This window comes from Erithacus rubecula (genome assembly GCF_903797595.1).
Source record: "Erithacus rubecula genome assembly, chromosome: 14".
Lineage (NCBI taxonomy): Eukaryota > Metazoa > Chordata > Aves > Passeriformes > Muscicapidae > Erithacus > Erithacus rubecula.
The window spans coordinates 17,542,423-17,557,534 of record NC_136666.1 but is presented as its reverse complement, the minus strand read 5'-3'; the positions used below and the strand labels follow the sequence as shown (position 1 = coordinate 17,557,534).

At 37.9% G+C, this 15,112-nt stretch overlaps 1 protein-coding gene across 12 annotated transcripts in view; it reads right to left on the bottom strand.

The window, feature by feature from the left end:
* Positions 1-11,696: 11,696 nt before the first annotated feature.
* TLN2 (talin 2) overlaps positions 11,697-15,112 on the bottom strand; it is a 105,069-nt gene continuing 101,653 nt past the window's right edge. For all 12 annotated transcript variants that reach the window (XM_079318234.1, XM_079318228.1, XM_079318230.1 and 9 more), the window contains 2 exons: positions 14,654-14,779; positions 11,697-13,722 (listed from right to left, as the gene is read on the bottom strand). In XM_079318234.1, coding sequence (XP_079174360.1) covers positions 13,594-13,722; positions 14,654-14,779 — 255 coding nt within the window. In that variant the 3' untranslated portion in view covers positions 11,697-13,593. The remainder of the gene's footprint in view (positions 13,723-14,653; positions 14,780-15,112) is intronic.

The following is a 15,112-nucleotide window of genomic DNA, read 5'->3' as shown; positions in this document are numbered from 1 at the left end:
AGCCAGCAAATTTAGCTGACTATAAAGATACTGTAATATTTAGGAAAAATTACTTGCTGAAGCTATTTATATACTTGAAGATTAACAAAGAGATTCCCATCAGAATTACACTCCTGCATCTAAATTGCTAAATCTAAATCTAAAATTAAATCTCAAATGCTAATGAAGATGGATGTTATCTGCCACTGGCAGTGCAATTTGGTGCTGTGGTAAGTGCTGTACCATTCTTCTGAAAACCATTTGCAGAGAAACCCTCAGTACCCTTAGATCTCAAAAAACAGAATGACTGCACCAGTAATTTTTGTTACACACATGCAGCCTGACCTTTCTCTGTGTTTAAATGCCATTTCAAATTCATTGCTGGCTAGCAGAGTTTTAAATTATGTTTAGCTTTCTTGTGGCACCTGGAGCTTGTAATGCCACACCATAAATGCTGCCCACTGTCTGCAGAGTGAGAAACTGTTTGCTTTCCAGGGTTTTTCATGAACAGTCTCTAAGTCATTAGTCAACTTGCTCAATCTCTTTTTTCCCCTGACTTATAAACTAAAAGGGAAAGCAAAATATGCTAAGTTGATGCTAAAATGCCATTACATACCTCAGTGATTTAGCAGGGAATAAACAAAGGGCAGATCTTGCCTTTTATAGATGCAAGCTTCTCTTTGTCAAAGTTGTGTAACCTGCCTTTGCCAAAGTTTAATTACACACAGGGTTTGTGGGCTTTTGGAATCACAACTTCACTTAATTTTCATAAAAATAAAAAAAATAAATCTGTGTTAAAGCATCTCCCTGTAAGAATTTTTTCATCACAGGCAGGTGTCATGAGGGAATCAACTGAAAAATGACAAATTAACTGTGACTCTGCATCCTTCAAAGAGACAACACAAATATGTAGACATCTTTGATCTATCATAGCAAATATTTTGCTCCATCAATGCCAAGGACAGGAGGATAAATTCTGATACCCAGGTCTTATCTGATTATTTAGAATTGATCAGTGTCAAAGAAGCAGGAGTTACCAAATCTGGCCAGTGGCCCTGCACTTCTCTGAGCCACAGTGATGAATGAAATGAGAGCTTGAGCATATTTCATCTTTATGTTTTCCAAAATCTGGACTACATTTTTCTTCCCAGAACAGGTACTAAAGGACTGATTCAGATCTCCAGGGTTGCATAAACTACCACAGCCTGTGTTAAGGTAATTCTAATGAAACCATTTCCGTTTACACTGGTTAAAAGTCCCATGAAAAATCTTACCCAAGATGGCCATTATTTCATTTTGGCACATTTACACTTCTGTGTTTCATCAAATGACTGGCATTGGTGTGGAAAACTGAGAAAAGAAAAAACACTCAGATATTTGCATCCAAAACTAGATGTTACCAACTTGTGTTCCCAAACCCAAGGGAACTTGCAAGCGCAGGGAATTTTTATTGCTTTGAATTCTTACAGAACACACCAACCAAAAGTTAAGGGAATCAGGGATGTCAGAGTTTCTTGCATGCTGTCCTGGGCTCAGTGCATCCCCAGTGCTGGCAGACTGTATCTCACCAGCAGAGCTCTGGCTGTAACCTTTCCAGCAGCAGATTTGAGAGTTTGACAGCACTGAGTGCCAGACAAAGTGTGTTACTGAGCTGGGCATGATAAGCCTGTCTACAGCAACAACTACTGTAACTCACCCAGCTCATTCCCACACCAATTGACATTTTAACTGCACACACAGTGCCTAAAGGATCTAGGGAATTTGACAAGGGATTAGTTCAGATAACTTGGCATTATCACTGTCTTACCAGCATTGTATCTTCTCTCTACAATGATATGCTTAATGGCATTTTCTGGTAAGCAGCAAGCCTCAGCTTGTTACTGTCCTTCAATGTTAGGTTTTTAAATCTTGGCAAACACAAGTAGGGACACTCCTGAGTTATATTGCACAGCATTCTATTAACTCACACTGACCTGCTACAGAAATGCTTCCAGGAGAGCTGCCTAAGTAGAATGGCACTGGGTTGGGATGTCCTCTTTAATCCTGTTTATCTGCAATTATCTATGGTAATAAAAATTAGAGATTGGGTTGAACTCCTCCTGAAAATACAGACAAATATTAAACTAAAAGGCAGCATGGTCCATGGGAATCCTTCTTCTCCAGGAAAATTGGTTCATTCACATTCACATCCCTGCAAAGCTCTTTAGGAACTTGAGCAGTGTAAGATCAAAAACCCTCTCATTTAATCTTGCCAAATATCTCTGTGAGGTTTACATGCAATTACCCAACTTTACAGATGAGGTAGAGGCCAAAAGACACGAGTGAGGTCATACAGGAAGTCTGTGGGAGGATGAGGTATTGAACTGGTTATTTTCATATTGATTTATTGTCATTGGAAGAAAATAGACATAGCTCCTCTCCCTGTCAGGGTAGGGTCTGAAACTGCTTGGGATGAGAATCTTGGTTCAAGCTGTAGGATATTTATTAATGTAAAATAATAAGTGATGCTTTTTCAGTGCCTTTGATGGTCACACACTGTACACTAGAATTTGGTGTTGTGGTTGTGGTATTTCTGACAGGGCTACATGAAGAGTCAAATGTTGTGTTGGTCCCACACCATTGATGCTGAGGGAAGGAAATGTGGCAGCAATTAGGAATGCAATGATTCCATGTGGAATTTAGCCAGAAACACCCAGCTTCTTTTAAAAAAATCCTAATTATATGTTCAGTTACAAAATATGGGAAGATTAAAAAACCCCAGGACCATAAGCTTTTCCCAAGTTTCAAGGCAAGGACTGGTAATTTTCTCAGAATACTGTTATCAAGACTGACACAAGTTTATCACTGTATTTCAGAACTGCTACCCTAACACCTACATCTTTAGGCAAAGATGCAGCATCTCCCTCAGTGGCAGCATTTTATTTCTTGCACCATGTTACTGGAAATTCCCCAATTCTTTGGGCATGTCTGGGGGCTTTTCCAAGGTGTGTTTAAAGAAGGTAATTCACTGCTTGGTCTACCTCACCCAAATGTCTTTGGAGAAACAAATAAAGAGGAAGCAAAATAGGTTAAAAGATAATCTAATAAGAGGCAAAATTACCATTGAAGGTTATCTCATTTTTCAAATTATGCTCTTCTTTTTATTGAAATTAGTTTAGAGGTTATACCAAATTAGGTCTTTGCCCAAGTTAAACCTTAATTACCTCTCTCTAAAAAGAAAAATTAATTCAATTATCTATATTCACTAAGAGAAAAGAGAGGAAAACTGCCAAGGCCCATATAACTCACTGGTAGAAGAAATTCAGCTCTCAGGCTTAAGGGTTCTAAATCCTCCAAGTTTTGCACAGTGAAAGAGTGAAAGTACAATTTCTGTGGAGCAGTAGTGACAACAGTATGGGGGAAAGCTTGGCATTTTAAAGCAGACACACAAATTCCACCCTGCTCCTTTTTCCTTTGTTTCCCAACATTTGTTGGATTCTTCCCACTTGCCATGGTTTATTTAGGAGTTCTTGCAGATGTTTTAGATTTCATCTCATCACAGCTAGGCACTGCTTATGCTGGTTTCTTTAAAACAATATGAAATACATAATTTAGTATTAAGCTCCATTTTCCAAAGCCTCTGTTCCCCTGTGCCTTTTGTTCTCATATTACCCACCATAAAAATGGACTAACTAGAAATTATTCCACTAATATTTTCAAGCTTTGGCCATTCTGTCTGCTGGTAGACATTTCATCTATCTCTGTAGTACAAGAATGCTGTGTGGAATTGTGCTGACTATTATATCTGCAGTTTCACACTTTACCTGAATAAAAACTGTGATGCAGTTTGGCTTTGCTTGCTGAAGAGGTTGATCTGTGGTTTGTGGAGCACAAGCAGCAGCTTCCCTAGGCATTGAACCAGCTAACACAAATGGGAGAAATCAGAAACAATCAGAAATGACACTTTTGCAGCTTTCCACTGCACATCCCTGCAAAGAGCACCAGTGAGCCATGCAGGAGCTTTGCTGGTTTCTGCAGCCCCTTCCAGGATGTGGTTTGGTCTCAGGCTGTGCTGTAGCTCAGACCCTGCAGGTTCCAAACACCTTCATGCCAGAGGTGCTGACAGCTCCAAACAGCTCTGAGAGCAGACAGGTCTGAGCAGCAGTGACAAGCTAATTCTGTTTGGTAGGATGAGGTCAGCTGTGAGCTGCTGCTGAAAGAAAGATCCTCCAGAGAGGCCATTGTAGGATGATGAAGTTTTTCTACTTCCTTCCTTCTTTATTCCCTTCAGTCTGCTCCTCTCAAGCAGAGCCAAGTAAAGAGGTCCCGAGCAGCTCTATGCCAGAAAAATAAAGTTTGACAGAGCTTTTCTCTTATGTTCAGTCCACAGGCAAGGAACAAATGGAATATACAAAAGTGAAGCTTCACTTCCTGAAACAATCACTTCCTCAACTCACCTCTCTTTGGTGGGCAAAAAGAGAGCAAGCAAACAAATGTGAGCAGGAAATGCTTTCCAGCCAAACATGCCAGAGATCAAGGGCAAAGACAGTGGAAATGGGTTATCAACACAGGTATACAGGAGCTGTCAGGCTGGGTGGAGAGCTGGGGAAAGCTCCAAGCTCACAATCACACCAGCAAGTGGGGAGAGAGTCTGAGATTGCAGGGCACAATGTATTTGAGTTTCTACAGTGACAGCATTTTTCTGCTATTAGTAAGTTTAATCTTGTATGTTGTGGCATTTGTCCAGTAGGTGAGAGGTTTCCTTAAGTCCCAGGATTTATTCCCTGCTGAAAAGGTGCAATCCAGCTGAAGAACAAAGCCATGGAATTGTCCTTTTTGGTTTGGTACACAAATACAGATACAGTTCTGTCCCTCAAATGAAAATAATTCACAATTTACATACAAAGAATATACAGCACTTGCAAGGGAAGACACAGCACTGCTCTGCATGAAGCTTCAGCTATCCCTGCACTCTGTGAGTTTGCTTGACACATTCTGGAGGCAAATAGGATCTTTATAGTGACTTTTCTCCATTTAACAGAGAGAGATTGAGAGCTCTTTGTAGCAGAAAATGCAGTTTTCAACTTGTATATTACAAGAAGTACTAAACTTCTAGCTAACTCATGTGGACTCTCAGCTATTTTTCTCCTTGGCTCCTGGAAGCAGCTGGTTTTAAGTGATATTTATAGAGCAGGGTGTGCTGCTAACTCATCCAAACAGTAGGCCTCCTGCAAACTTTTAAGAGGCCCCATCTTGTAGCAGGCACCATTTCCCAGATCTTATTAAATGTTAGTCTCAGCACTAGTCTACAGCCTTGCAAAATTCCTTACTGAGCAGATTATAAGGACAGGCAGTGACCCAACAACCCTCATTTTCCTGGGATGATGCAATAACCACTTCATGCTCAGGAAGTTGGAGTGGGCTGAGCACAACGTGAAATGAGCTGCTGAAATTCCCAAGTCAGTGTTTTGTTTCCATGCCACTGGGGGTAGAATTTCAAAGTGCAGAATGCTTCAAGTTCTGTCTTTTATGAGGTCAGGCTAAATGCTTCCCTTTTATATATGAAGAGGGGGTGATCTTTGCCAGATCACCCCCTCTCCTTATATTAAAGAGAAACATTAACACATTCTGCACTTGGTTTGCTCTTATTTTGGTTTCTGCTTTGGTTGAGAGCTCTTTGTGGCAGGAAATGCAGTTTTCAACAGCAGTTCAGGCTCTGCTGGGAAGTGCTGCAAGAAGCAGTGGGCTGCAGAAGCATCAAATCAATTGAGCAGCAGCACATTCTATCACTCAAATTTCTTCTTTCTACTCTGTCTCAGCTTCAAAACTATATTTGATTTGGGCAGTGAAAATTATGAATGAAGGAATAAAAGAATAAAGCTTTGAAGAGCTGGACAGGCTGTGAGAGAAGTGTAAGGATTTCAGCATAATTCAATACCACCCTGTCTCTCAAATCTGCACTTACCTTCTTGATATTTTTATGTAGAGGAGCTACATCTGGCTCAGTCTCTTATGTTTAAACAAAACACTTCTCCCTTTGGCTCTCAGAACAGACTCTCATTTTCTTGTGGTTTCAGAATTTCTGCCCTTTGAAATGCTGTGCTTAGCAGCTCAGGATTTCTGACCATGGAAGTTTCTGTAGGGGGGAAAAAAAAGTTGTCAGAGCGTTCAAAACTGGAACCTAGAATGAGTCCTGCAGGAAGCAGCTCTTTAAAGAGATCCCAGGGACTCTGGGGAAGCAGTTATGCTGAAGAGCTGCAAATGCTTTTTGAGCAAAGAGATGCATTTTTCTTTAAAAATCTAAACCAAGCAACAGGAACTCACTGCTGATGGAAGGGGCTGGACATGAGATGGAATCATTACTGCTAACACAGTAGAATTTTCCAGGGACTATTTAACATGTAGAAACAAAGCAGCAGCAGGATGCAAAATTTCTCCTTAGGGCTGCAACATAAAGAATAGTCTGTTCTTAGGCCAGAGGGAAATGAAATCAGATTAATTTGATCCCAAGTAGTGAACAAAAAAATGCCAGGCATTTTCTGGAGGTCTCTGTTATTACAATGAACAGCCAGGGATGAGTTATTTGTCTTTGAGCAGTACAGCTGTTGAAGTTCTAAGAAATTAAGTCATGGTTTTTAACATGCCCCAGTTATTGCATATATTTCTGTTTGAACTCTAAGGTGGCTTGGACTCTCAGAAATGCACAGATGTCTCAAAAGCCACTATTTACTTTTCTGCAAGATCAAAAGGGACTAAAAACAACATTTGAGTTCATCTGATTTTAAACATAATTCTGTAATTCATCATAAGTAATGTCACTGCAAGTTTGACTTACCCTTTCACCACTGCCATTTTTACTGGCAGGGAACAACCAGGGATGGTACAATCCTTGTCTGGAAGCAAATATCTGAAACAAGCCTCAAATGGACTGCTTGCTGTCTCAATTTATGTACTTTTGGAGTTTTACTAGACCATTCTATGAACCTGAAAGTAACACAGCATTTACCTGCTAGGAAAATCCAAGCAGAGTTCCCCCAATCCTTATCCTGTTTCCCTTTTGCCATAAAGCAAAGATGCAGCAATATATTTCATTGTGTCTATTAAAGGATGGAAAGCTGTTTCTACACAGGGATCAAGCGGTTTGAGCTCTGCTGCAAGCAAATACCTTTGAAAAATGACTAATTGGAATGTTCTCTTTTAATTGGTGTTGTCCTTAAGATAAGAAAGAAGATCTGAATAGGCTCTGACTGCTTCCGAGGTGGGTACAACAGCAGCCTGGTTTATTTTGCAGAACATTCAGTCTACAAAATACTCACCATATTCAGTTTTTCCAGTTCCAGGAGAGAAGTAAGATATCCTTTGAAGATAAATTTTTGCATCTAGCCTATTTTCAAACAAAATAACCTTGGACAAACCAAAATATGAGGGATCTGGTCATGAAATAAGGAGTCACTCCTGTGATTTGGAAGAGATCTGAGATGACTCCTGAAGAGTCAAGAAACTAACCAGAACATTTTCTATGTGGCTTGAATTGCTGAGCTGCAGCATCTGGAAGCATCACAGGCATGTCACAGCAGTGTTTTAGTTTGGGAATTACCCTAAATAGCCTTATTATCACCACTAAATGATAGAGTATGGCAGCTGGAATGCAAGGCAAACACAATGGAATGACCCATGAAGTTCTTTTTCTGAGGTCATCTTTTTGAACTCTTACTTTTTCCCCCCACAGTTTTCACATGTGAAATGTCATTAACACAAATTCCCAGACCAGAAAAAAATCAGCAATAGATATGAGATCAGCAACATGTCAATAAAGTTCTCATTCACTTTCATTTTTCTAAGGCAAAAATAAATATTTTCAAAGTTACACTCACATGCAAATATTTAGCTAACATCACCACTGACTTCATAAAGGAAAAGTTCAGTCTTAAAAAAAACTCTGTTTTAAAACATAATCACCAGACTGGATCTCAAGAAACTGTGCTTGTCTTTTAGAAAAATAGTCTCATTTAAACTAATTTACCATTAGAAAAATTAAAAAAAAAAAAAAAAAAAAAAAGGCTGAATATTTAGGAGAGAGAAAATATTCATGCTTATATAGCTGAAGGCAAAAAGTAATTGCAGACAGACCAAAATCACTGCAGCTGACTCAAGGCATCTCTGAATAAACTTCAAAACAGGTTCTGTGGCTAAAAGTATCACACTAAAGGCTTCAGTGCCTCAGGATTTTCATCATATATTTCACAAAACTTTGGGAAAGCAGGAGGCTGATTGAAATAAACTGCAGAGCTTCTGTCCAAATTATTAAAGCTGTCACTTCTCTTTTAGAAAAAGTTAGAGCAAAAGAGTGCAGTAAATCCTAAATGGAAGGGAACTAAGGCTGGTGCCTTAACAGAAGTGGTTACAGCACAAGGCAAAGCCAAGGAACTGAGCAAAGATTTTTGCAGATTAAATTCAACTCTGGAAGACAGGATGTTTGTCTAAAACCTTGGCAGTGAAAGATGGTTGTTCTTGGCTCTAATCATAATTATTGTTTAAGTCTCTCTGCTATACAGTTACCAATAAAGAATGCATTTGATTTCTCTGGAACTGAGTGTAGAAATATTAATGAAAAAAATAGTGTATAGATGAACTAGATGGGAATATAAGTATTAACCCTTTCCTGAATGTGGCTACTACTGGGCTATCAAATTCTATGGAGATCACATGAACTGGTTATTGCATTCAGGCCAAGCTGCTCTATGGATTTGAACAAATTATCTCCCTGTCTGCAACATAATTTTGCCATCTATAAAACAGGAGTGACTCATTTGTCGTGCACTATAAAGGACAAATAAGAAATGGTTTCTAAAGGATTAATTTTCCTAGAGCCTCTAAAGTAGTGCCTGGAATGTTCTGAACACAAATTAAAATAGTGCTACACAGAAAATACAAACAGGCAGCTGATTTTTTTTTCTCTAGTAGTTTAAGTATCTATTTTAATAGATATTTTAAAATATTTTAGCCTAAAACATGCCTAGGGCCTCTATCACCCCATTGGTTCATTATTCAGTTAACAACCACTAAAAAAGGACTTTCTTCTGTCATGAAGAATGAGTGGAAAAAGCTATTGCATCATCACAGACATAATGTGCACATCTGGTGAGCCACTTGATGAGCACATAATGCCCAAAAATCCCACTTTGACATGAATGTAACCATGCCAGAAACAGCCCCTCTGGTAACAACATTAAAGTTCCTGTAGTGCAGCTGAGCAGTGGTGAGATTTTTGGCACAGTTTTTGTATGGAAAACTGGAGTAGCTACACACAGGGACTTGTATTTGACTTGGAAAAAACACTGAATGAAATGTAAATCATGAAAATATAAAAGCAAAACTTTGCTTTCCCCCCAAAAAAACTGAACAACACCAAGTATCCAACACCCTTGAATAACTGGTGTTTGATTTTTTGATATATTTGTGTGGTTAATATGTACTTTAAAGATATTGAATGGTCACGAAGATACTGACATATCAAAGTAAACACTCCTAGTTTTGCCTGAGCAGCAGAACTTGAAATGCAACATTCCCCTCTGTAACTTGGGAATTTTAATCTCTTACAGGCAACTTCAGCCTTATTTTGCTTAAAGAGCAAAATAACCCTTTGCATGACCACCAGTGCAACACAAGCCACAAGTACCTGCAGGCAAAAAAAAACCCCAAAAATTCAAGGGATTATTGTTGGTGAAGACCAACATAAAAGTTGGTCTAAAATACATTACTTATTCATTTTTATGGCTAGATAAATACTAAATATTATACATAATGGTGTGGCAGCATGACTACAATTTTCATTGTGCCTCTCTTGGGGTTAAAGGAAAGGAAGACATTAAAGTGAGAGCTCAGACTCCTAAAAACTCCAGCACAAAATTTCAAAGAAGGTTCTTCCACTGCAACAAAATGCACTAATTTGAGAAAAAAAACCAGGTACTGCTTTTTTATTTTTTTAATTTTTTTTTTTAAGTGACAAAATGACATTAATAGCCTGGTAAATGAGGGCAATTTGTAACAGTGCTGTGACTCATATTTTGTGAGTTGGAGTTGTGACTAAACAGTTTTTGCATTTGGCATCATAAACTGTGCCACAGAAACAGTTGTTCCATTAACATGATCAGCCACAATGCATTTTATGTAAATAACATGAATATGAAAAAGCAGGTTTCAGAAATCATGACAATTCTGGGCAGATAACTCTCTTTGTTAACCATGATGCAATTAACTAAGGAGAAAACTTTTACAGTGTAAAGTACCTGCCCCCAAACCAAACCCACTTCCAAAAGGGAAAAACCCAAACCCCAAGAGGTTAAAAAATATGTAGGGATGATAAATATCATACTCTTGGGCTGAATATCTTATCAATTGGATAAGGACTGATGAAAAACAAAAATGCACTCATTATTTGAACATACTACTGAGGAGGTTTCTCAATTTACATATTCCTCCCTTCATTAGGAATTAAATAATGAACATGCAGAAAATCAAAGGGAAATATGAAAAAAGTCTGGAATTCAATTATTGTTTCAAAACTTTTCTAACTTTTGAGGCATCTGGTGTATAAAACTTGAGACATTCATTTTTTTGAATATTCTTTTTTTGAATAGTTGGTGAAATGACATTAGACTATTTGTACACAAAGAACTTGGAGGCATTTTGTTTTTAATTTGCATACAATTCTCAGAGTGAATTCCACATGAAGAAGGGTGAGATTTAACAGAGCTCATTCATCATTTCACAAGTTAACAGAGCAAAGTAAACATCTGTCCTCTTATTTATTAGCATCTACCCCTTACTCCAACTTGTCACTTCCTACTGCAAGTTCCCATGCTGAAGAAATTGATGGACTAGTTCCAAACTCCACGTGTGAACTTCAGCAATACTGCAAATTATAACAGCAAGAAAAAAAAAAACCAACAAACTGAAAGACTTTTGATGACCTTATATTTTCTTAATGGTTCACAAGTGAAGACCCAAAATTCTGAGTAAAAAAATACATCAGTTGTCCAGCTCAGCTATTCACCTGACTGTGGTTCCTCTATGGAGCACACAGCTAAGGAAAAAATCCTTTCTGTCATGTAAGAAGGGGCAATAAATCAGAAACAGAGAAGTCTCAAAATGCTTTTCCCAAACACTTTCCCCTGGAGCACAATTTGAACATGCTCTTACCTTCTACATACTGATAATTTTTTCTAGCTATATAATTTCCATACATAGTTGCATTTGACAAGGTTTTTTGGCTTATATCAAAGTGGCAAATACCATCCTGACCAAAGGACATTGGCATTATGCCTACAATAAAACAGTGGCATGGTGTTAAAGACAGCATCAGCTTTCTCCATGCTTTAATGAGATCAAATAACAGCTAAAGGTAGGTTGAAAGGGAAGCAATAAAAAAAATCTGTCTTGCAGGTCTTTCTGAAAAAGAGATTGGAAAGTGAGGCTATTCCAGATAGGACAAGAGAAAGGCATAAACTGCAAAGGAGTTGAACCTACCAACAGCAGCAGAAAACCCCCATCACTAGAACAGTCTTTATTTAGGTCTTACAGCAGTAAATACCAGTTTAGCCTTCTGCTCAGACTTACAGGAAATCTTTTTCTTGGTGTAGAATTCCAGACTGTGACACTGTTCACAGTGAGCTCAACAAAAACCCAAATTGATTGTGTTGAAGTGGCAAATCAAAGGACTCAGAACTGCACATCTCTGATAGCACAGGGTTTGTATTTACACACAAGCCTACACATCACAGCACATCTGTCAATGCCAGTGATTCCATCTGGGATATACCAGTTTTTTACCTCTCATGATAGTGGATTCTCCAGCAACTCCACTAGTAGAGTCTGAAATATGTCAGTATCAGAGAAGAGACAATAAAAACCTTTTTACACTTCAATATTTATTAAATCTCTAGCAATTTTTTTTTTTTTACTATATATTTAGTACTAGTGTGATAAAATTCCTGATAATTCTGTCTCATGCAGATAACTTAAATGAGGAGTTAGCACTATCTAAACTGATGGACCTAGCACTACTGGGGAGTCTACAAGACAAGTATTTTCTGCAGCAACAACAACTAGGTGAGTATGCACAGAACACAGGAGGCTCAGCTGAATATCATGGGCAGGACCTAAGGACAGCACAGCCTCCAGAAGGAATGGAGGGACAACACCCTCTGACCTGAACAGACTTGCCATTATTGTTTGAGTGGAGTTGGAGACATGTTGGGAACTATTATTAGGAGAGATGGTGTTTCTGTAGTTAGTCAAGTAGTTTAGATTTTGCTACTTGAAGTTGCTGTGATTTGTGTTCTCTTTGCCATAGTAAAATATGTTACTCTACTCAAATTGCTGTTGTTTTCATCACAACAGAAATACTGAGAGCACACTGCACCTTCCTGCAGATGAAGACAAAAGATTGCTGAGAGACTGCTGCTATCCCTTCTCTGCAATTCCTTGGTGAATACTTTTTCATCAATAGCAACTATGAAAACAAACTCTCTAGAGTCCAATTTTTTAAAAAATATATTACAGGAAAAAACTGTAAATCTACTTGTAAATCACTTATTATTTTCTCCTACAATTCCCACAGGTTTCAAAACATAATAATTATAAATGCAATTATTAAAATAATAAAAAGAGTTGATAGTCTTTTTGTTGTACTGGGCATTTCCCTTTTTTTAACTGAGATACATTCTAACAGAAATACCACAGTACAAGCCAGATAATTTCAATTAGAAAACATAATGCAAACTATTCAGTCCAATGTTAGAGCATGCATATGTGTGTGTAATACTGTAAAAAGTAGTCACACATCAGAGGTATATAATTGAAACTGCATTTTCTTTCATGAACCTGCTATTGAGGCAGTGACAAGGTTTCCATTTCTTTGTTTTTTGAGCTCTTTAAAGAATGGCTATTGCCACATTTTGTAAACCTAAATATTGTACAAGAAGAAGCTTGTTGGTATCAGGTAAGGAATAATATTAGTAGTGCAAACAGCTGCAGAGACAATTCCTCCAGTTTTGGGGTGAACCAGCTATAACACTGAAAGAAGAGAGGATTCTTCAAAACCACATTTGTGTTTCTTCACTCAGCCACGTGTGCTTCTCCATCTTGGTCTTCTTTTTACAGGGGTACTTGGGGGAGAATCACCAGCTCATGTGATATTTATTGTATGAAAAATTTCTTGACTCTTTTCCTACTTAATATTATCCATGTTTTAGAACCAGTCAAGGAACAATAAATACCTCAAGCATCAGGAAAGTGACAATAATACTGACTTAGTATCTTTAGCAAATAGTGAAACATTCTCTTCTGAGATATAAATTGAGGGAGGAACAGGAAGGATGAACATAACACTGTACCATCATTTGATCACCATGCACCTCAGCTGAGCAGAGGGGAAGGAACAAATTTATTTATTGCCCTCTGCTCATCCAAAGCTATGACAGGCAGTTTATTCAGCTAAGTGCTTGGCATAGCAGTATGCTGTCAGAGCAGTTGTCCCCCTTTAGCTTATTTCTTTAAAACAAAAAGAGAGGGAAAAAAAAAAAAAAACAACCAAAAGAATAAAAAGGAAGAAAAATCTCAGCAGGTTAACAGTTAACCCTCATCTTCTCTCAGCTCTGTGGGTAGAAATTTGTATTGCTGCTGGCGGATCTGAGCCAGTTTTTTCCTTGCCTCTTCCAGCTCTCTCTCCTTCTTCAGCATTTCTTCCTGGGCTGCAATGATCTAGAAAACAGAAACAGCAAGGGATCCTGTCTGTAAAATAATATTTCTTTCTCTCTGACACCACAGTCACAGTTGGCCCTTGTGAGCATTCTCCAGAGAAGCACCAAATTTTAATGACTTCATCAGGAATTGCTCAAATTTTTTCAGATTCCAGGACTAGGCCATCAAGAAAACTATTGTATTCCCACTTGTTTCTTAAAGAGGACTAAAAAAAGAGAAAAATAATTTATCCCCATAGTTTTACCATGCATCCATGATGAATTTCACAGCTCTGCATTCTCCCAACAATCAGTATGGTGAGGGTTTAGAACATGTAGAATAAGCACCATGAGTGACAACAAAATTGGACATTCCTTACTGCAGGTGTCCATAGTATTTTCTTACATCTCAGAATGCCAAAGAAAATATTACAGTAGTACAGACATGCAGAAATAATCAAGTCCAGGATCTTTTAAGTAGCAAGTACAGTATATGATGGACTTTATTCATTATAAGAAATCTAGAAGTTGGTAACTCAGAGCCTTGAAATCTACTTTGTTATTATTTCCTAATAATTATTGTGGTCACAGCAACAAAACACCATAGGTTTCTATCTCTCACTCTCTATTTCTTTGCTTAAATATATGCAAAATCATTGCTTCATTAAGATTTGGGAATGTTTAAAGTACACAAGAGAATTCTGAGAAGATCCATCCATTTAATAAGAACAAAACTAAAAGCTAATGGACAATGGTGATTGCTATTACAGCAAATGCTCAGTGGAAAAGTGCAGACACCTCAGATACATCATCATGATAATGAGAAGCAATCAAGCAATTTCTCATAGATTTCTAAATAGATTTGTCCAGCCTGCAATGCAACAGGACACTGTAACACTGCTCATTTCTGGGATGGTTTTTCTCTGCTTTATTTCTGGAGTGATTGTACCAACCTGAGCAATGCCACCCACAAACTTGGTTTTGACCACAACATCATCATCCTCTGCTTTTCCAAATGCTGCTTTTTGGGCTGCCCTGACAAGGTTGTCTGATGCACGCTTGACAGCATTTCCTGCAGCCTTTGAGAAACAACAAAGTTAATAATAAGGAAAATAAATAACTAACATGGATTTTTCTGAGCATCAAAACAAACAACTTTGCTTGCTGCATAGGAAAGGTATAGGGTTTTTTTTTTCCCCCCAGTGAAAAGCAAATTAATATTTGAAAATCAGTAGTACAGAGAGAATAAAATTCCTCTGTTTAAGAAGCTGGAAAAGTCACAAATGAGTTTTTTCTTCTTACAGTTTGAAATAAAGCAGTAGATGAAATTAGAAGTTATATTATGCTGATAAGACACTTCTTTTTGAGAAAGAAGAACAGAAACAAAAGGTTATGTATATTATAAAATAACC